This window comes from Leptodactylus fuscus, chromosome 4, assembly GCF_031893055.1.
Source record: "Leptodactylus fuscus isolate aLepFus1 chromosome 4, aLepFus1.hap2, whole genome shotgun sequence".
Classification (NCBI taxonomy): domain Eukaryota; kingdom Metazoa; phylum Chordata; class Amphibia; order Anura; family Leptodactylidae; genus Leptodactylus; species Leptodactylus fuscus.
Window position 1 is genome coordinate 222,161,678 of NC_134268.1, and position 24,137 is coordinate 222,185,814.

Here is a 24,137-nt window from a genome sequence, read left to right on the forward strand (position 1 = left end):
TGGTTCTGTACGGGGGCTGGTAGGTGGTCATTCACCCCTCTAGTGTGGGGTATCGGTGGTTCTGTACGGGGGCTGGTAGGTGGTCATTCACCCCTCTAGTGTGGGGTATCGGTGGTTCTGTAGGGGGGCTGGTAGGTGGTCATTCACCCCTCTAGTGTGGGGTATCGGTGGTTCTGTACGGGGGCTGGTAGGTGGTCATTCACCCCGCTAGTGTGGGGTATCGGTGGTTCTGTACGGGGGCTGGTAGGTGGTCATTCGCCCCTCTAGTGTGGGGTATCCGTGGTTCTGTACGGGGGCTGGTAGGTGGTCATTCACCCCTCTAGTGTGGGGTATCGGTGGTTCTGTACGGGGGCTGGTAGGTGGTCATTCACCCCGCTAGTGTGGGGTATCGGTGGTTCTGTACGGGGGCTGGTAGGTGGTCATTTGCCCTTCTAGTGTGGGTTATCGGTGGTTCTGTACGGGGGCTGGTAGGTGGTCATTCACCCCTCTAGTGTGGGGTATCGGTGGTTCTGTACAGGGGCTGGTAGGTGGTCATTCACCCCTCTAGTGTGGGGTATCGGTGGTTCTGTACGGGGGCTGGTAGGTGGTCATTCGCCCCTCTAGTGTGGGGTATCGGTGGTTCTGTACGGGGGCTGGTAGGTGGTCATTCACCCCTCTAGTGTGGGGTATTGGTGGTTCTGTACGGGGGCTGGTAGGTGGTCATTCACCCCTCTAGTGTGGGGTATCGGTGGTTCTGTACGGGGGCTGGTAGGTGGTCATTCACCCCTCTAGTGTGGGGTATCGGTGGTTCTGTACGGGGGCTGGTAGGTGGTCATTCACCCCTCTAGTGTGGGGTATCGGTGGTTCTGTACGGGGGCTGGTAGGTGGTCATTCACCCCTCTAGTGTGGGGTATCGGTGGTTCTGTACGGGGGCTGGTAGGTGGTCATTCACCCCTCTAGTGTGGGGTATTGGTGGTTCTGTACGGGGGCTGGTAGGTGGTCATTTGCCCCTCTAGTATGGGGTATCGGTGGTTCTGTACGGGGGCTGGTAGGTGGTCATTCGCCCCTCTAGTTTGGGGTATCGGTGGTTCTGTACGGGGGCTGGTAGGTGGTCATTCACCCCTCTAGTTTGGGGGATCAGCAGTCACTGCAGTGAGGTGGCCATTCAGTACGTTGAATGTTGTGCAGGATGTGACTATAAGGGACCCCCTCAGACCCTTGTACCCCCTGACTCCGCTACCCTGCCTTTATTACAGTGACTGTGTACAGGACAAACACTGCGGGTGTCTTATCACTGCTGGAGATTAGAGGTTGTGTGTGATGGGGGTGATGGTCCTTTATGTACAGCGGCCGCTCACATGACCCTGCCCTGACCCGTCGGATGGCTCGGTGCACCCTGGCCACATCTGGTCACCTGCAGTCCTATGTAACACAACAAGTGACAACCTCGGCTCTGCAGCACTGGCAGCCATGTAATGGCGTTGGGGGCATCCGATCTGAGGTCAGAGGTGAGGTGACGGCCATTCTCCCCTGTATGATGTAGCAGAGCTTGAAGTGTTCAGATGAGGACGGTGATTAATATAAGACCCAGGTAATAGAGACGACTAATCCACAGCTCTGCACACACCCTCCCCCCCCCCCCCCAAATATTAAAAACATACATGAAGGTACATGGCTGCGGTGTAGGGCCTGTATACCCCTCGTACTCTGTCTTGTATGGCTGAACTCAGAGATTAGCAATGTGCAGGCCATGTTAGTCTCTCTGGATTATACGCAGCCATTAGCCTGTGTCTTGTTATAGTGAGTGGTGGATGGCTCTTATTTTGCTGCACATTTCCATGCTGTATATTGCAGGTCAGATTCTTAATATTATGTGTTTGTCTTTCAGGACAGAAAAAGATGATGAGACAGAACAGGAGGAATCGCAGAGGCCTCCTAACCAACAGTAAATGCCCTTGTTTGTGACTACAAATATATAAATATATATATATATATATATATATATATATATATATATATATGTGATGGTATCATTATCTGCAGTCTCTGCAACCAACCACCCACAGCAGAGGGGACGACGCCACAGACAAGGCTCCTGCCGCTCCTGATAAGGGGCTGTGGCTTCTGTCATCCATCTGTGCGGCTTTGGGGCTTTCCTGAACCTGATGCTGCATTATGTTTTACTGGAGATGTTTTTTGAGAGACGCATTATAGAAGCCTATAGATACTGCTGTATATAAATGTTACACATTGGACCCTAGTATACGTATAGAAGTAATCTACATAGTCTACATAGTCATATACTTTGACTACAGAGTAGTCAAAGTATATGCATTACATTACTGATCCTGAGTTACGTCCTGTATTATACCCCAGAGCTGCGCTCACTATTCTGCTGGTGCAGTCACTGTGTACATACATTACATTACTTATCCTGTATTATACTCCAGAGCTGTGCTCACTATTCTGCTGGTACAGTCACTGTGTACATACATTACATTACTTATCCTGTATTATACTCCAGAGCTGCGCTCACTATTCTGCTGGTACAGTCACTGTGTACATACATTACATTACTTATCCTGTATTATACTCCAGAGCTGCGCTCACTATTCTGCTGGTGCAGTCACTGTGTACATACATTACATTACTTATCCTGTATTATACTCCAGAGCTGCGCTCACTATTCTGCTGGTGAAGTCACTGTGTACATACAGTGTTGGCCAAAAGTATTGGCCCCCCTGCAATTTTGTCAGATAATCCTCGTGTTTTTCCAGAAAATGATTGCAATCACAAATTCTTTGGTATTTTTATCTTCATTTAATTTGTCTTCAATGGAAAACCACAAAAAGAATTGTCAAAAAGCCAAATTGGATATAATTCCACACTAAACATAAAACAGGGGGTGGACAAAAGTATTGGCAGTGTTTGAAAAATCATGTGATGTCTCTCTAATTTGTGTAATTAACAGCACCAGTTACTTACCTGAGGCACCTAACAGGTGGTGGCAATAACTGAATCACACTTGCAGCCCGTTGAAATGGATTACAGTTGACTCCACCTCTGTCCTGTGTCCTTGTGTGACCACATTGAGCATGGAGAAAAGAAAGAAGACCAAAGAACTGTCTGAGGACTTGAGAAGCAAAATTGTGAGGAAGCCTGAGCAATCTCAAGGCTACAAGTCCATCTCCAAAGCCCTGAATGTTCCTGTGTCTACCGTGCGCAGTGTCATCCAGAAGTGTAAAGCCCATGGCACTGTGGCTAACCTCCCTAGATGTGGACGCAAAAGAAACATTGACGAGAGATTTCACCGCAAGATTGTGCGGATGGCGGATAAAGAACCTCGACTAACATCCAAACAAGTCCAAGCTGCCCTGCAGTCCGAGGGTACAACAGTGTCACCCCGTACTATCCAGCGTCAGCGTCTGAATGAGAAGGGACCGTATGGTAGGAGACCCAGGAAGACCCCACTTCTTACCCACAGACAGAAGCCAGGCTGGAGTTTGCCAAAACTTACCTGAGAAAGCCAAAACCGTTCTGGAAGAATGTTCTCTGGTCAGAGGAGACAAAAGTAGGAGAAGGCCTCAACATAGAGATTACAGGGAAAAAAGAGAAGAAGACGCCCCCTACAGTCAGACATGGCGGAGGGCCCTGATGTTTTGGGGTTGCTTTGCTGCCTCTGGCACTGGACTGCTTGACCGTGTGCATGGCATTATGAAGTCTGAAGACGACCAACAGATTGTGCAGCATCATGTAGGGCCCAGTGTGAGAAAGCGGGGTCTCCCTCAGAGGTCAGGGCTCTTCCAGCAGGACAAGGACCCAAAACACACTTCAGGTCAGCACTAGAAAATGGTGGTGAGAGAAAGCCCTGGAGACTTGTAAAGTGGTAGCAATGAGTCCAGCCCTGAATCCCATAGAACACCTGTGGGGGAGGGGGAGAGATCTCTTGGTGGCAGTTTGGAGAAGGCCTCCTTCACATCTCAGGGGGGACCGCGAGCAGGAGCCAAAGAAGAAGGGTCTAAGATTCCAGCAGAGCCTTGTAAGAAACTCATTGCTGGTTAGCGGAAGCGGTTGTGCGCAGTTATTGTGTCTAAAGGTTGTGCGACCAAGTATTAGGCTGAGGGCGCCAATACTTCTGTCCACACCAGTTCTGGAGTTTTGTGTAAAATGATCAATGATGTGACTTTTTTTTTCATTCTCTTTTGTGTTTTTTCATTGCAAGAAAAATAACTGAAGATATTACCAAAGAGTCTGTGCTTGTAATCATTATCTGGGGGACAGCGAGGATTATCTGACAGGACTGCAGGGGGCGATACTTATACTGTATATACCCTGTGTCACTTATATACTATATAAGAGTCTGTGCTGTGTAATCATTATCTGGGGGATAGCGAGGATTATCTGACAGAACTGCAGGGGGCGATACTTTTGGCCAACACTGTACATTACATTACTTATCCTGTATTATACCCCAGAGCTGCGCTCACTATTCTGCTGGTGCAGTCACTGTGTACATACATTACATTACTTATCCTGTATTATACTCCAGAGCTGCGCTCACTATTCTGCTGGTGCAGTCACTGTGTACATACATTACATTACTTATCCTGTATTATACTCCAGAGCTGCGCTCACTATTCTGCTGGTGCAGTCACTGTGTACATACATTACATTACTTATCCTGTATTATACCCCAGAGCTGCGCTCACTATTCTGCCGGTACAGTCACTGGGTACATACATTACTTATCCTGTATTATACTCCAGAGCTGCGCTCACTATTCTGCTGGTGCAGTCACTGTGTACATACATTACATTACTTATCCTGTATTATACTCCAGAGCTGCGCTCACTATTCTGCTGGTGCAGTCACTGTGTACATACATTACATTACTTATCCTGTATTATACCCCAGAGCTGCGCTCACTATTCTGCCGGTACAGTCACTGTGTACATACATTACTTATCCTGTATTATACTCCACATCTGCGCTCACTATTCTGCTGGTACAGTCACTGTGTACATACATTACTTATCCTGTATTATACTGCAGAGCTGCACTCACTATTCTGCTGGTGCAGTCACTGTGTACATACATTACATTACTTATCCTGTATTATACTCCAGAGCTGCGCTCACTATTCTGCTGGTACAGTCACTGTATACATACATTACATTACTTATTCTGTATTATACTCCAGAGCTGCGCTCACTATTCTGCTGGTGTAGTCACTGTGTACATACATTACATTACTTATCCTGTATTATACTCCAGAGCTGCGCTCACTATTCTGCTGGTACAGTCACTGTGTACATACATTACATTACTTATCCTGTATTATACTCCAGAGCTGCGCTCACTATTCTGCTGGTGCAGTCACTGTGTACATACATTACTTATCCTGTATTATAATCCAGAGCTGCGCTCACTATTCTGCTGGTGCAGTCACTGTGTACATACATTACATTACTTATCCTGTATTATACTCCAGAGCTGCGCTCACTATTCTGCTGGTACAGTCACTGTGTACATACATTACTTATCCTGTATTATACTCCAGAGCTGCGCTCACTATTCTGCTGGTGCAGTCACTGTGTACATACATTACATTACTTATCCTGTATTATACTCCAGAGCTGCGCTCACTATTCTGCTGGTGCAGTCACTGTGTACATACATTACTTATCCTGTATTATACTCCAGAGCTGCGCTCACTATTCTGCTGGTGCAGTCACTGTGTACATACATTACATTACTTATCATGTATTATACCCCAGAGCTGCGCTCACTATTCTGCTGGTACAGTCACTGTGTACATACATTACTTATCCTGTATTATACTCCAGAGCTGCGCTCACTATTCTGCTGGTGCAGTCACTGTGTACATACATTACATTACTTATCCTGTATTATACTCCAGAGCTGCACTCACTATTCTGCTGGTACAGTCACTGTGTACATACATTACATTACTTATCCTGTATTATACCCCAGAGCTGCGCTCACTATTCTGCTGGTACAGTTACTGTGTACATACATTACATTACTTATCCTGTATTATACCCCAGAGCTGCGCTCACTATTCTGCTGGTACAATCACTGTGTACATACATTACATTACTTATCCTGTATTATACTCCAGAGCTGCGCTCACTATTCTGCTGGTGCAGTCACTGTGTACATACATTACTTATCCTGTATTATACTCCAGAGCTGCGCTCACTATTCTGCTGGTGCAGTCACTGTGTACATACATTACATTACTTATCCTGTATTATACTCCAGAGCTGCGCTCACTATTCTGCTGGTACAGTCACTGTGTACATACATTACTTATCCTGTATTATACTCCAGAGCTGCGCTCACTATTCTGCTGGTACAGTCACTGTGTACATACATTACATTACTTATCCTGTATTATACTCCAGAGCTGCGCTCACTATTCTGCTGGTACAGTCACTGTGTACATACATTACATTACTTATCCTGTATTATACTCCAGAGCTGCGCTCACTATTCTGCTGGTACAGTCACTGTGTACATACATTACATTATTTATCCTGTATTATACTCCACAGCTGCGCTCACTATTCTGCTGGTGCAGTCACTGTGTACATACATTACATTACTTATCCTGTATTATACTCCAGAGCTGCGCTCACTATTCTGCTGGTGCAGTCACTGTGTACATACATTACTTATCCTGTATTATACTCCAGAGCTGCACTCACTATTCTGCTGGTACAGTCACTGTGTACATACATTACATTACTTATCCTGTATTATACTCCAGAGCTGCGCTCACTATTCTGCTGGTACAGTCACTGTGTACATACATTACATTACTTATCCTGTATTATACTCCAGAGCTGCGCTCACTATTCTGCTGGTACAGTCACTGTGTACATACATTACATTACTTATCCTGTATTATACTCCAGAGCTGCGCTCACTATTCTGCTGGTGTAGTCACTGTGTACATACATTACATTACTTATCCTGTATTATACTCCAGAGCTGCGCTCTCTATTCTGCTGGTACAGTCACTGTGTACATACATTACATTACTTATCCTGTATTATACTCCAGAGCTGCACTCACTATTCTGCTGGTGCAGTCACTGTGTACATACATTACATTACTTATCCTGTATTATAATCCAGAGCTGCGCTCACTATTCTGCTGGTGCAGTCACTGTGTACATACATTACATTACTTATCCTGTATTATACTCCAGAGCTGCGCTCACTATTCTGCTGGTACAGTCACTGTGTACATACATTACATTACTTATCCTGTATTATACTCCAGAGCCGCGCTCACTATTCTACTGGTGCAGTCACTGTGTACATACATTACATTACTTATCCTGTATTATACTCCAGAGCCGCGCTCACTATTCTGCTGGTGCAGTCACTGTGTACATACATTACTTATCCTGTATTATACTCCAGAGCTGCGCTCACTATTCTGCTGGTACAGTCACTGTGTACATACATTACTTATCCTGTATTATACTCCAGAGCTGCGCTCACTATTCTGCTGGTGCAGTCACTGTGTACATACATTACTTATCCTGTATTATACTCCAGAGCTGCGCTCACTATTCTGCTGGTGCAGTCACTGTGTACATACATTACATTACTTATCCTATATTATACTCCAGAGCTGCGCTCACTATTCTGCTGGTGCAGTCACTGTGTACATACATTACATTACTTATCCTGTATTATACTCCAGAGCTGCGCTCACTATTCTGCTGGTACAGTCACTGTGTACATACATTACTTATCCTGTATTATACTCCAGAGCTGCGCTCACTAGTCTGCTGGTGCAGTCACTGTGTACATACATTACATTACTTATCATGTATTATACCCCAGAGCTGCGCTCACTATTCTGCTGGTACAGTCACTGTGTACATACATTACTTATCCTGTATTATACTCCAGAGCTGCGCTCACTATTCTGCTGGTGCAGTCACTGTGTACATACATTACATTACTTATCCTGTATTATACTCCAGAGCTGCACTCACTATTCTGCTGGTACAGTCACTGTGTACATACATTACATTACTTATCCTGTATTATACTCCAGAGTTGCGCTCACTATTCTGCTGGTACAGTTACTGTGTACATACATTACATTACTTATCCTGTATTATACCCCAGAGCTGCGCTCACTATTCTGCTGGTACAATCACTGTGTACATACATTACATTACTTATCCTGTATTATACTCCAGAGCTGCGCTCACTATTCTGCTGGTGCAGTCACTGTGTACATACATTACTTATCCTGTATTATACTCCAGAGCTGCGCTCACTATTCTGCTGGTGCAGTCACTGTGTACATACATTACATTACTTATCCTGTATTATACTCCAGAGCTGCGCTCACTATTCTGCTGGTACAGTCACTGTGTACATACATTACTTATCCTGTATTATACCCCAGAGCTGCGCTCACTATTCTGCTGGTACAGTCACTGTGTACATACATTACATTACTTATCCTGTATTATACTCCAGAGCTGCGCTCACTATTCTGCTGGTACAGTCACTGTGTACATACATTACATTACTTATCCTGTATTATACTCCAGAGCTGCGCTCACTATTCTGCTGGTACAGTCACTGTGTACATACATTACATTATTTATCCTGTATTATACTCCACAGCTGCGCTCACTATTCTGCTGGTGCAGTCACTGTGTACATACATTACATTACTTATCCTGTATTATACTCCAGAGCTGCGCTCACTATTCTGCTGGTACAGTCACTGTGTACATACATTACATTACTTATCCTGTATTATACTCCAGAGCTGCGCTCACTATTCTGCTGGTGCAGTCACTGTGTACATACATTACATTACTTATCCTGTATTATACTCCAGAGCTGCGCTCACTATTCTGCTGGTACAGTCACTGTGTACATACATTACATTACTTATTCTGTATTATACCCCAGAGCTGCGCTCACTATTCTGCTGGTACAATCACTGTGTACATACATTACATTACTTATCCTGTATTATACTCCAGAGCTGCGCTCACTATTCTGCTGGTGCAGTCACTGTGTACATACATTACATTACTTATCCTGTATTATACTCCAGAGCTGCGCTCACTATTCTGCTGGTGCAGTCACTGTGTACATACATTACTTATCCTGTATTATACTCCAGAGCTGCGCTCACTATTCTGCTGGTGCAGTCACTGTGTACATACATTACTTATCCTGTATTATACTCCAGAGCTGCACTCACTATTCTGCTGGTACAGTCACTGTGTACATACATTACATTACTTATCCTGTATTATACTCCAGAGCTGCGCTCACTATTCTGCTGGTACAGTCACTGTGTACATACATTACATTACTTATCCTGTATTATACTCCAGAGCTGCGCTCACTATTCTGCTGGTGCAGTCACTGTGTACATACATTACTTATCCTGTATTATACTCCAGAGCTGCGCTCACTATTCTGCTGGTGCAGTCACTGTGTACATACATTACATTACTTATCCTGTATTATACTCCAGAGCTGCGCTCACTATTCTGCTGGTACAGTCACTGTGTACATACATTACATTACTTATCCTGTATTATACTCCAGAGCTGCGCTCACTATTCTGCTGGTGTAGTCACTGTGTACATACATTACATTACTTATCCTGTATTATACTCCAGAGCTGCGCTCACTATTCTGCTGGTACAGTCACTGTGTACATACATTACTTATCCTGTATTATACTCCAGAGCTGCGCTCACTATTCTGCTGGTGCAGTCACTGTGTACATACATTACTTATCCTGTATTATAATCCAGAGCTGCGCTCACTATTCTGCTGGTACAGTCACTGTGTACATACATTACATTACTTATCCTGTATTATACTCCAGAGCTGCGCTCACTATTCTGCTGGTACAGTCACTGTGTACATACATTACATTACTTATCCTGTATTATACTCCAGAGCTGCGCTCACTATTCTGCTGGTACAGTCACTGTGTACATACATTACATTATTTATCCTGTATTATACTCCACAGCTGCGCTCACTATTCTGCTGGTGCAGTCACTGTGTACATACATTACATTACTTATCCTGTATTATACTCCAGAGCTGCGCTCACTATTCTGCTGGTGTAGTCACTGTGTACATACATTACATTACTTATCCTGTATTATACTCCAGAGCTGCGCTCACTATTCTGCTGGTACAGTCACTGTGTACATACATTACATTACTTATCCTGTATTATACTCCAGAGCGGCGCTCACTATTCTGCTGGTGCAGTCACTGTGTACATACATTACATTACTTATCCTGTATTATACTCCAGAGCGGCGCTCACTATTCTGCTGGTGCAGTCACTGTGTACATACATTACATTACTTATCCTGTATTATACCCCAGAGCTGCGCTCACTATTCTGCTGGTACAATCACTGTGTGCATACATTACATTACTTATCCTGTATTATACTCCAGAGCTGCGCTCACTATTCTGCTGGTGCAGTCACTGTGTACATACATTACTTATCCTGTATTATACTCCAGAGCTGCGCTCACTATTCTGCTGGTGCAGTCACTGTGTACATACATTACATTACTTATCCTGTATTACACTCCAGAGCTGCGCTCACTATTCTGCTGGTACAGTCACTGTGTACATACATTACATTACTTATCCTGTATTATACTCCAGAGCTGCGCTCACTATTCTGCTGGTGTAGTTACTGTGTACATACATTACATTACTTATCCTGTATTATACTCCAGAGCTGCGCTCACTATTCTGCTGGTACAGTCACTGTGTACATACATTACTTATCCTGTATTATACTCCAGAGCTGCGCTCACTATTCTGCTGGTGCAGTCACTGTGTACATACATTACTTATCCTGTATTATAATCCAGAGCTGCGCTCACTATTCTGCTGGTACAGTCACTGTGTACATACATTACATTACTTATCCTGTATTATACTCCAGAGCTGCGCTCACTATTCTGCTGGTACAGTCACTGTGTACATACATTACATTACTTATCCTGTATTATACTCCAGAGCTGCGCTCACTATTCTGCTGGTACAGTCACTGTGTACATACATTACATTATTTATCCTGTATTATACTCCACAGCTGCGCTCACTATTCTGCTGGTGCAGTCACTGTGTACATACATTACATTACTTATCCTGTATTATACTCCAGAGCTGCGCTCACTATTCTGCTGGTGTAGTCACTGTGTACATACATTACATTACTTATCCTGTATTATACTCCAGAGCTGCGCTCACTATTCTGCTGGTGCAGACACTGTGTACATACATTACATTACTTATCCTGTATTATACTCCAGAGCTGCACTCACTATTCTGCTGGTGCAGACACTGTGTACATTACATTACTTATCCTGTATTATACTCCAGAGCTGCGCTCACTATTCTGCTGGTACAGTCACTGTGTACATACATTACATTACTTATCCTGTATTATACTCCAGAGCTGCGCTCACTATTCTGCTGGTGCAGACACTGTGTACATACATTACATTACTTATCCTGTATTATACTCCAGAGCTGCACTCACTATTCTGCTGGTGCAGACACTGTGTACATTACATTACTTATCCTGTATTATACTCCAGAGCTGCGCTCACTATTCTGCTGGTACAGTCACTGTGTACATACATTACATTACTTATCCTGTATTATACTCCAGAGCTGCGCTCACTATTCTGCTGGTACAGTCACTGTGTACATACATTACATTACTTATCCTGTATTATACTCCAGAGCTGCGCTCACTATTCTGCTGGTACAGTCACTGTGTACATACATTACATTACTTATCCTGTATTATACTCCAGAGCGGCGCTCACTATTCTGCTGGTGCAGTCACTGTGTACATACATTACATTACTTATCCTGTATTATACTCCAGAGCGGCGCTCACTATTCTGCTGGTGCAGTCACTGTGTACATACATTACATTACTTATCCTGTATTATACTCCAGAGCTGCGCTCACTATTCTGCTGGTACAGTCACTGTGTACATACATTACATTACTTATCCTGTATTATACTCCAGAGCTGTGCTCACTATTCTGCTGGTGCAGTCACTGTGTACATACATTACATTGCTTATCCTGTATTATACTCCAGAGCTGGGCTCAGTATTCTGCTGGTACAGTCACTGTGTACATACATTACATTACTTATCCTGTATTATACCCCAGAGCTGCGCTCACTATTCTGCTGGTACAGTCACTGTGTACATACATTACATTACTTATCCTGTATTATACTCCAGAGCTGCGCTCACTATTCTGCTGGTGCAGTCACTGTGTACATACATTATATTACTTATCCTGTATTATACTCCAGAGCTGCGCTCACTATTCTGCTGGTGCAGTCACTGTGTACATACATTACATTACTTATCCTGTATTATACTCCAGAGCTGCGCTCACTATTCTGCTGGTACAGTCACTGTGTACATACATTACATTACGTATCCTGTATTATACTCCAGAGCTGCGCTCACTATTCTGCTGGTACAGTCACTGTGTACATACATTACATTACTTATCCTGTATTATACTCCAGAGCTGCGCTCACTATTCTGCTGGTGCAGTCACTGTGTACATACATTACATTGCTTATCCTGTATTATACTCCAGAGCTGCGCTCACTATTCTGCTGGTACAGTCACTGTGTACATACATTACATTACTTATCCTGTATTATACTCCAGAGCTGCGCTCACTATTCTGCTGGTGTAGTCACTGTGTACATACATTACATTACTTATCCTGTATTATACCCCAGAGCTGCGCTCACTATTCTGCTGGTACAGTCACTGTGTACATACATTACATTACTTATCCTGTATTATACTCCAGAGCTGCACTCACTATTCTGCTGGTACAGTCACTGTGTACATACATTACATTACTTATCCTGTATTATACTCCAGAGCTGCGCTCACTATTCTGCTGGTGCAGTCACTGTGTACATACATTACATTACTTATCCTGTATTATACTCCAGAGCTGCGCTCACTATTCTGCTGGTACAGTCACTGTGTACATACATTACATTACTTATCCTGTATTATACTGCAGAGCTGCGCTCACTATTCTGCTGGTGCAGTCACTGTGTACATACATTACATTACTGATCCTGTATTATACCCCAGAGCTGCGCTCACTATTCTGCTGGTGCAGTCACTGTGTACATACATTACATTACTTATCCTGTATTATACTGCAGAGCTGCGCTCACTATTCTGCTGGTGCAGTCACTGTGTACATACATTACATTACTGATCCTGTATTATACCCCAGAGCTGCGCTCACTATTCTGCTGGTGCAGTCACTGTGTACATACATTACATTACTTATCCTGTATTATACTCCAGAGCTGCGCTCACTATTCTGCTGGTACAGTCACTGTGTACATACATTACATTACTTATCCTGTATTATACTGCAGAGCTGCGCTCACTATTCTGCTGGTGCAGTCACTGTGTACATACATTACATTACTTATCCTGTATTATACTCCAGAGCTGCGCTCACTATTCTGCTGATTTGGGCGCTCTCCCCCTCCTCACACGCTATTGCTCTGTTAGCTTGGTTTCTATGTCACTCTGTATGTTGGCTGTGGTAGAGCGCCCCCTGTCCTCTATCTGATGTCACTGCCTTCCCTGTGGGGTTTTCGGCTTCTCCTGTGGCTCCCTCAGCACAGGGGTGTGTATTGGGGTGCAGTGTGTTTGGGCCCCCTCCTCTTGTCCTCGCTCTGCACATCTGCGGTCACATGTCGGGGATTAGATTTGCCGGCCATGTCACAGCTGAGATACATAATCTGCCCCACAGTCCTCATCCGAGGAGTCTACAGTCGGCTCCATGTGCCTGGACTTCCCCTTTATAATCTGCATTTTTACAGCCACATTGGGGTGGGAGCGGAGAAACACCCGCCGCCGCCTCCTACCCCCGGCGTCACTTAAAACCTCCGTGTTGCTATGACAACCGTCATCGGTCACCAAGGAGCAACATAATACCGGCTTTGTGGTTTAGAGGAAGTGCTGATGTCGCCCTCCGAGGGGCAGCGGGGGCCGGGCAAGGAGGGGGTTAAATCAGCTAACCATTAAAGGGGTTGTCCAGGATTAAACAAATATGGACAACCCATACAACTTCATGAACACGTCCGTATCTATCCATGACTTGTGTCTGGTGTTATGGCTGAGCTGCAGTACCACACACAGCCTGTGAACAGGTGGGGGGGCTGTTCCATGATGAAAGCAGCCATGAACGCCTGAGACGAGCGCCACCACGGACCCATGCACGCCCTATAGCAGACATTGGCCGGTGTAGCACTGGGCCTGCGGTTTGCTCTGGCCTGACGGATCTGTGATAATATACAAGGTACAGCTGAGGAAGGACGCGGCCGATTACATAGAGCCTTAAGGGGTGCGGTCAGGGGGCAGAAGGGTGAACGTGCCCCAAAAATAAATCAGCATGGATCGGGTTGAGCGAGTACTATTCCAAATGGCAGTTTCCAAATAGCACGCACCCATAGGAATGAATGGACGCAGCCGGCGTCTGGCCGCTTAACCCCCTGCGCGCCGGCCGCCCCCATTCATTCCTATGGGTGCGTCCTATTCGGAAACTGCCATTTGGAATAGTATAGTACCCGGTTGTTATCTGGTTGACAAAAACAGATGTGGGTTTTGTTGCCGAATTTGGAGACGGGTCGCTGTCTTTTGCTTTTTTGGGCTGAGCTGAATTCCAGTAATAAGATGAGGTTTTCTGTAGCGGGGTCACAGATACATTGGGGCGCACTCGCATTTTCACCACCAGTTTTCATAGCTTCTGTATCAGCGCAGGTTGCACGTAGCTCAGGTGCAGCTTCCGCCGGCCTGCGCCTGCGCCAAATTGTAGGTGATGGCGATGCCGAGGATCACTGACACCAGTAGGGCCGGGTTCAATCCTGCACTTGGATTCTGCTTAAAAAATTCATTTTTCGTATGGAATCCTGGTGGGCCCTGTTAATGTCTATGGGGTCTGCGGGTGACCACTTTATAACAGTTTGGGTGTACGTTTTTCCGACCCCAAGAATTGAGCGTAGGTGCAAACCGAGAGTCTAAAGGATCGTAAATGTGGTGGCTCTGGTGCAGTAAAGTGGCGAGCGCCGAGTTTTTGCAAAAAATAAAAATATTGTAGCATTTTCCTTTTTCCCTCGTACACCAGGAGACTTACAAGGCCGAACAAATCTTCCAGATTCAAAGCAGATTCTTCAAGGCTGACTTATTACACCCCGGTCATGGCGGAGGAGTCGCCTGATTACACCCCGGTCATGACGGAGGAGTCGCCTGATTACACGCCGGTCATGACGGAGGAGTCGCCTGATTACACGCCGGTCATGGCGGAGGAGTCGCCTGATTACACGCCGGTCATGGCGGAGGAGTCGCCTGATTACACGCCGGTCATGGCGGAGGAGTCGCCTGATTACACGCCGGTCATGGCGGAGGAGTCGCCTGATTACACCCCGGTCATGGCGGAGGAGTCGCCTGATTACACCCCGGTCATGGCGGAGGAGTCGCCTGATTACACTCCGGTCATGGCGGAGGAGTCGCCTGATTACACGCCGGTCATGGCGGAGGAGTCGCCTGATTACACGCCGGTCATGGCGGAGGATTCGCCTGATTACACCCCGGTCATGGCGGAGGAGTCGCCTGATTACACCCCGGTCATGGCGGAGGAGTCGCCTGATTACACGCCGGTCATGGCGGAGGAGTCGCCTGATTACACGCCGGTCATGGCGGAGGAGTCGCCTGATTACACCCCGGTCATGGCGGAGGAGTCGCCTGATTACACGCCGGTCATGGCGGAGGAGTCGCCTGATTACACCCCGGTCATGGCGGAGGAGTCGCCTGATTCGTGCATCAGGCGATTTCTCTGCCGGGCTCTGCACGGTGACATCCGCTCATCGCTGGCCTAGATTTCTCTCATTGGATGTGACGGAGATTGAGAAAAGTGCAAAGGGCAGGGTGAAAAAAAAAAACCTAAAATGTTTGCTGAGAATGTGTCGCACTCTGTGAGACCGCGCCAAAAATCATGTGAACGGACCTTTAAAGTGTTGACTGGTGATACGGATAAACGAAATACAGAAGTGTGACAGCAGACAAGAGGTTAATGAAGCGCTGAAGAAATACAGAACAACTCCAAATACAGGCGATGAGGATCATCACAAGGCCGACCGTGACCCCGTGTGTGTGTACAGGGTGGAGGTTCATTTCGGCAGGTGGTAGTGGAGCGGTGAGATTGTGTAGGCTCCAATATGTCCTCCATCGGGGGCGACCAGGGCAAGAGCTCGGACAACTACCGAATACCAGGGGCTGGGATTGGAGCAGGAACATTGGAGGGAGCTACAATAAATTCATGCCAGTGCCGTCTCTACATTAGGTAACGTTGGAGAGGATTGCGGGGGACATGTTGGAGCAGTGCTAGTGTCCGGCGGAGGACTACAAGTGATAGAATGACCTCCACTGACCTGAACTCTGGACGTCTGTTTTCTCTATAGTATAACAAGTCTGTGTTGTATTGTTCCCCTGTTGTTCTGCCTGGAAATTGCATAAATGAAGTGACCTCTTGTAGTTTGCGCAGTCTTACAATGTCCGCTGTCACACGGTGCAGAGAGTCGCCTCTTGCGGGGGGGATTGGAGTGTGTTCATGCTGATCAGTGGGACGGCTGGGTGTCGGACCCCTCACTCATTTATCTGATATTGATGACCCGTCCTAAGGATTACTCATTGATAGATAAGTCCTGGAAAACTCCTTTAAGCTTTGTCGGTAAAATATCAGCCGCTCTTGTCCAGAATTAGGCAAAGAATCATCTTGGTGTGAGCAGGGCCTTGGGGCTAGTTCACACAGGGCGCGGGATGGCTTATTTTGCTCCTGATTTTGATGCAGGAAGCAACGTCAGAATAGGACCAAAATACGCCTGTTGTGGCTTCCCGCTCCGGAGTAGGCCCGAATGAATGTGTCTAGTCTGGAGGGGGCAGACGCGGGGCTCAATCATCCGCCGAATCCGTCTGAAGAAAGGGCAGGTCGCTTTTTTTTTTTTTTCCGCGAGCCGGAACGTACCACTCACGGAAAAAAGTAGGGGAGCGGTCTCCATAGACCTCTATTGTGAGGGGGCGGATTATGACGAGGATTCGGCCCTTACAGTCCAGGCTACAGAGCCAATCGTCCTGTCATGGTGGCCGTAGGTTGGAATTTGATGGAAAACGTTGTAGTTTGTGAACTTTCTCCTCCAGCGGTGCCAATATTTGCGGAGTAACCGGCGGCCATACTATGGGGACTATCGGCCCGTCGGCTTGGTCTTGTATGTTCTGAGCCTTTGGGTGTTGCCATCGTTCATCCTCCTCCTCTGTGTGACCGCCATGTTTTCTGGAGACAATATGGCGTCCGGTTACATTGTGAGGCTCACAGTCCGCCTTCACTTTGCATCCAGATTTTTATTTTTTTTTCGGCTCCGAGGTATCTACAGTGAAAAAGCATCTTTGCAGATAGGAAATGTTTAACCGAAAAAATCTGGGTTTGTGTCTCGCAGTGGTGCAGACGTGGGCGTCTCCATGGTAACAGACAGCGAACCCGATGTAGTCTGATCCTGCCGGCCTACTCTCCTCTCTGTGTATGGCGGTGTAACATGTACATGGACCTTGTTTTACATATGTCTTACACAGTCCAGAGTAACTGTACATGGAAGGATGGTGTGGGCAGGTAGAGATTCATTGTGTACGTGGGGCGATGCGTTGCCGGTAATCCTGTGACTTTGGGGTCTATAGGCCGGATCCTTTGTCCATACAGGAGATGGTCACAATCCCGAGGGGCCGAGCATGCATGTGTCTGGCGCCAGGAGCCGATCGTTCCGCTCTCTGCAGGGCCTAGACCAGTGACTGTCTCTTGCCCACCTCTCTAGCCGGACCCTCCACTATCACAGACTTCTCTCCCCTCTATTGGTGACCGGTGACTTGTATCTACTGTTGTTCCTTCTTCATCATTATTTTTTTCCATTGATGTTTCTGTTCAGTGATGGGGGAGGGGCTGTGACAACTGTCGGCAGGTAAGTGGTTGTCACCATTGGTTCAGGTCATGTCTATACTGTAGGATACGCAGTGATGGCGGCCGCTGTAGATAAATCTCTGCCCTGTATAGTTCTGTATTCTCGCTGATCGTTTTCTCTTATAATAATTGTCTTGTCTGTCTTTTCTTTTCTATGTCCTTGAATGACGACAGAGAAGAAGAGAATGAGGTGAGACGTCTTCCTCCATGTCTACATACCGCACTGTATCTGATATCCGCACACCACCTTCCTCCATGTCTACATACCGCACTGTATTTACTCTCTGCACATCACCTTCCTCCATGACATCACCCCTTCAGCTCTGAATATGTAGGCAGGAGGGGCAGTACTCTCAGGCTGTCTATAGGGGGGGCAGTACTCTCAGGTTGTTTATGGAGTTTTTTTGGGGGGAGGGGGGGAGGACTCTTAGGCTGTCTATGGGAGGTGGAGGGAGTTTTGTGGGGCAGGACTCTCAGGCTGTATGGGGGGCACAGGACTGGCAGGCTCTCTGGTGGCATGGTGGGGGTAACGGCACTGTATACCCCAGAGCTCAGCCTGATAGCAGCGCCCTGTATCCCAGCACACTCCCCTCCTGCTGATTTCTGAGCGGTTTTCATGGCCCCTCTCCATCCACTATATGTCACCCTGACTTCTGGCCATACATAGGTACATTTTTTTTCTGAAACCCTCTGAGCTTCTGAGACCCTGGAATTATTTATTGTCCCATATAGCGCCATATATCACCATGTAAATCCCTTATGCACCCCAATACAGAGCCATAATCTCACACGATCCTCACACTTCTTTTCTGAAGGACTCTGCACTGACCAGTTTTACTTTGTTGCAGGCCAAGAATGAACTGAAAAATTTCGGCAAGTCAGCGGCCACTTTCAAGGGCATTTCCTCAAGTAGATTTTTACCTAAAGGAACGAAATCAAAGGTGAACTTGGAAGAGCAGGGGAGGCAGAAGGTCTCGTTCAGCTTTAGCTTCACAAAGAAAACCTTGCAGAACAGATTACTGACCTCTTTGGTCAACGACAAGCAAAATGAGTTGCCGGGTAATCCACCCCCAGAGCCGATCTCAAAGCTTAAGATGGACTTTGTGGAATCCACTGGTGGAGCCCCAGAAGTTTCTCCACCAAAGCCCAAGGTGGAACTTGGAAAAATTCATTTCAAAAAGCATCTTCTTAGTGTTACAAACAAGCTACCAGCACCCCAACCACCCCCGCCCCCTCCTGCCATATCTTCTCCAACCTCGCCCCCACCATCGATCCAAGTGGTACACTTGGAAAGCATTAAGTCTCCTGTAGAAGTTGATGTAGCTTCATCTGCAGCCAACGCTTTCTTCGCAAAATCTCCAGTGAAAGAACCCACAAGCGCTGTGTCCTCAAAAGAACTATTGTCCCCACCATCAGCAAGCAAAGTTGTCTCTAAGGACAGTAAAGAGTGCCCTATAGTTTCTATTCTAGAAAGTCCAAGCACTCAGACGGTTGTCGACAAAACAGAAACAACCGTAACGAAAGAATATTCCCATATTGGGAAAGAAGATAAGACTTCCGCCAGTATGCAAAGCGTCAAACCCAATCCCAGTCCCGAAAAACCAAGATCAAAGTCGTCTCACTCAGAAACAATGGTGGTCGGGTCAGAGTCTGATGGAGATTCTGTCCAGACCTCCTCGAGCCACCGATCCCACGAAGTAAAACGCACTTCAAGTAAAGAAAGAGACTTAAAAAGAAGCTCCATGTCTTTAAGAAGCGAGGACGGTGGGAAATATTCTTCTTCAAGATCAAAGTCTGAAAAGGATCAGAAACATTCTAGTTATTCCAGGTCGGAGAGAGATTCCAAGTACTCCTCCTATTCTCATTCTAGGTCAGACCGTGACCGAAGAAGAAGCAGGTCACGTTCCAGATCCCGATCAAGGTCTAGATCTGACAGAGGTCCAAGGAGCAGCTCGTCGTATTCTAGATCGGATCGTTCGCATCATTACGAGTCTGAGAGAAGGTACCACAGAAGTTCTCCTTACAGAACAAGATATTCTCGCTCTTACGCAGACAGTAGAGCCAGGGACAGTTCTGATTCAGAAGATGATTATCGAAGAAACTATTCCAGGTCGAGCGACTCCAGGCGTCCATCATCCTCCTCCTCTCATTCCTACAGAGAAACGAGGACAATGTCTTCTTCACATTCTAAATATGACAAAGATCCCAAATTCGATTCTATTGATTCTGATCGTAGGGGGAGAACTTCCTCCAGCAGGGCTGGAAAAGAGATCAGGTCTCCCGACAGAGAATTTTCTAGGAAAGGTTCTCCTTCTAAAGAAACTGACATCAGACATGGCTCTTCTCACTCGCGTGTGGACGGTGGGACAAGTTCCAGTGTAAAGTCAAATGTCCCAAAATTATCAGATTCCAAAGCGGAGTCTACAACTTCAGGAAGAAAAAGCTCTAAGTGGGACGTGGAGGAAAGGCCGGTGGTCAAAGAGGAGCGCAAAATGGGCAAAAAAGAGGACAATCCATCAGCCGACGTACCAGTCCACAAGAAGAACAGCACAGTGGCCAAGAAGGCTTCTTCTCCTCTCTACGTCAAGCATGAGGCTCCTTCCTCCAGTGAGAACGAGTTGGCTAATATCTCCGACCCTTATCCCGAAGACGCTGACCAGTTTGTCCATGATCATCGATGTAGTAGTCCCGTGCGGTCCAACGACGATGACCTCTACCGTGGTCAAGCATGGCATTTTGTTACCCTCAGTTCTACCGAAAATTCTCACACCGAAGAGTCAAACGAAATCTCCGAAAACTGTCATTCAGACATCCCAGATCACGACTTGTCCAATATATCAAATTCAGATCCTCATCATGAAATCGAAGTGCAAGATCATGCCGAAGAGGATCATGGAGAACGTCCACCCACCCCTGGAGACATGAAGAAAATCTCTTCCATTGAGGCGCAGGGATCCTGTTATGTTACAGAGTCGAAAAAACACGTACAAGACGTTACCAAAGATCCAAGTCCTTGTCATGACTCGGACAACATCAACTCCAGCACTGACCCGGGGGATGAATCCCATAATTCCACTGGGACAGATCATCTAGGTGACAATCACGAATCTGTAATAGACGTTCGGCCTGAGCCTCAGATTACAGATTTGTCCTTAGAAAAGCCAAGTATAGCGAGAAGCCCTTCTGCCGAGTGGGATTTACCTCATGAAGTTATGTCCCCAGTTAGAGAGAACATGCCACCAGTTAGAGAACCAAGTCCGATGGAGACCGTGGAGAATAATGCCACGAGTGACGAAGACCACAGTATCACCCATGAAGTGACTGTGGACGTGCTCCAAGAAGACGCCCCTCCTTCCCCGCAAGATTTTATTGAAGAAACTTCTTTGCAGCTCCGACCTTCTCCAGCAAAACATGAGGAAACACTTGAAGAACCTGCGATCCATCCTGAAGTCGCAACAGAATGGATAGAGGTCCACACCGAGGAGAACGAGTCTTCCAATGAGGAACTCTACCAGTCGGAGGTGCTGGCCATCGAAGAGGTAGAGGAGGCTGTAGTCGGTGACTTGTCCTCTGACCAAAGGAAGCCATCTGTGAACTTCATCAGTGCTGTCCAAGCTTACTATTCTGATAGCGAAGAAAGTGAGAGCAACGAGAGTGAATCGGAAGACACCGATTCCGATGACAGCAGCCTTCCCAAGAACCGTTTACAGTCAGTTGTGGTGGTTCCTAAAACCTCTACGTTAACTATGGAAGAAGCTGATAGGTCTCCAGAAACTCCAGACGAAGGTCAGATGTTTGCATTACCGGTGGAAGAGGATCAGACCTCTACTGTAACTGTAGAGGAACTTGAAATGTCTCCGGTGACCATGGAAGTCACCAAATCTGCAGTGACCATGGAAGTTGCAGAAATGGCTGCATTCACCATGGATGGTGCTAAAATGACTGCAGTGACCCCAGAAGATGCAAAGCTTAGTATGGAAGACAGTAAACCAGCCGTAGTGTCCATGGAAGGTGCCAGACCAACTGCAGTGATCGTAGATGGTGCTAAACCAGCTGCAGTGACCAATGAACATGCTCAATCGTCTGAATTGTCCACGGATGATAAGATACCTATCATGGATGATGCCAAGTCTTCTGCACTGACCATGGAAGAAGCTAAACCGTCAGCATTATCCATGGATGAAGCTAGATCACCAGCATTACTTAGAGAAGGTGCTATCGTATCCATGGAAGACTCCAAAATGTGTCCAGTCACCATGGAGTCTTGTCCTTCCTCAGGTTTCCTGATCAACGTGGAGACCTTGGCTGAAAATAAAGAAAATGGCTTTCAAGAAAACCAGTCGGAACAATACCATGTGAGAGACTCTGCGCCCGTCCCAAGTCCTCCCGCGCCGGATACACCGGTCGTTAAACCATTAGATGTTCCAGAATTGACTCCCAATGTAGCACAAACTTCAGAGCCAGAGATTCGGCATCCCCCTTGTGATGCGGATGTCACCACCAGCCACCCTGTGCCCATGAAGCCGAAAAACAGAGGCAAAGCCCTTGTAGAAAATATGGCCGAGCAAGAGACTTTCACTCCGAGCCCAGCCAAACTAACTCCTAAGGAGTCAGAAAGGCCTGCAATTCCCCCAGCGCCCTCCAGATTGGCCACATTGGAAAAGCAACCCATGAAGAATTTTGTCGAGAGGCCGGACAGTAGACATCATGGATCCGAATACGGTCACGCTCCAGGACCCGGGGACTATTCCCGAGTGGATGGATTCCAGGCGACAGAAGACTTGTCTGATCTAGGATGGGACTTCTCTCAGCCCGAAAAGCCAAGTAGCACCTACCAGCCCCCCGACAGTAGCTACATGTACTTTGGCTACCATGGGAGTGGCTCCCATGATCCTTCACACCATTACATGAGGGACAATGGCTATTGGAGCGCCGGCTACCACAACAAACACGACTTCACCTATAGTAAGACGTCCGGCCAGGTTCCCGATTCGGTGACGCATTGTTACAACGAAGACGATGATGACGACGATTATGATTTTGCCTGGGATAAGGATCATGTGCAGGAGTTCGGGCACCATCCGAAGGGTCTCCATGATCGGTCGAGGGAGAGCAGCTCTGTGCAAGCGCATGAGATCAGCAGTAATTCTGTGAAGGACAACATGCCGCGAGCGGACAAGAGAGAACAGATCGTACGGGATCGGTCCGACCTGAAGGAGCGAGGGCCGCCCAAGAAACGGAGGCAAGAACTGGAGAGCGACTCTGAGAATGATACAGAAGCTCTGGAAAGGAGGAGAATGAGGGCTGAGGCCGGATTAGTGGACTCTCCAGCCTCCAAACAAGGCAAGGCCGGTACCATCTGCCGCATGGAGGACTTCAGAGACCCCCAGTACTGGAAGGACGGCTACAAGCTGGGGAGGATGCCCACCTACTTCGACCTGATAGAAGAGAACGTCTATCTCACAGAGAGGTATGGGCGCCAAATGTGCTTGTGTAATAGATGTCACTACTAGAGATGAGTGAACAGTGAAATGTTCGAAGTTCGTTTCGAATAGCCGCTCAATACTCGACTGTTCGATCGAACCCCATTATATAGTCTATGGGGAATAAATACTCGTTTAGGGGGAAACCACTGTTCGACTCAGGAGGGGTCACCAAGTCCACTATGACACCCAGGAAATGATGCCAACACCTCTGGAATGCAACTGGAGCAGCAGGGGAAGCATGTCTGGGGGCATCTAACAAGCCCAAGTCACTGTATTACGTCAGGATCCCTGTCAGCTTGCAATATGCGGTAGCTGACTTTTTCCCATAGGAATGCATTGACCAGCATTGATTGGCCGAATGCCATGCAGAGTACAGCATTCGGCCAATCAACGCTGGTTCTGCCGGAGGCTAGTCTGTGAGGAGGCGGTGTCTAAGAGTGCAACAGGGTTCAGCACACACTCAGCACTGCTACATCTCTGCATACGAATGCATTGACCAGCGTTGATTGACCGAATGCTA

The 24,137-nt window shown here is 46.8% G+C and overlaps 1 protein-coding gene across 3 annotated transcripts in view; it reads left to right on the top strand.

Moving 5' to 3' along the window:
- SETD2 (SET domain containing 2, histone lysine methyltransferase) overlaps window positions 1–24,137 on the top strand; it is a 53,539-nt gene that overhangs the window by 6,374 nt on the left and 23,028 nt on the right. Inside the window, exons 2-4 of one of the 3 annotated variants that reach the window (XM_075271840.1) lie at window positions 1,868–1,924; window positions 18,306–18,321; window positions 18,980–23,601. In XM_075271840.1, coding sequence (XP_075127941.1) covers window positions 1,868–1,924; window positions 18,306–18,321; window positions 18,980–23,601 — 4,695 coding nt within the window. Of the gene's footprint in view, window positions 1–1,867; window positions 1,925–18,305; window positions 18,322–18,963; window positions 23,602–24,137 lie in introns of all 3 variants that reach the window. The other 2 variants (XM_075271841.1, XM_075271842.1) reach the window with 2 other exon arrangements.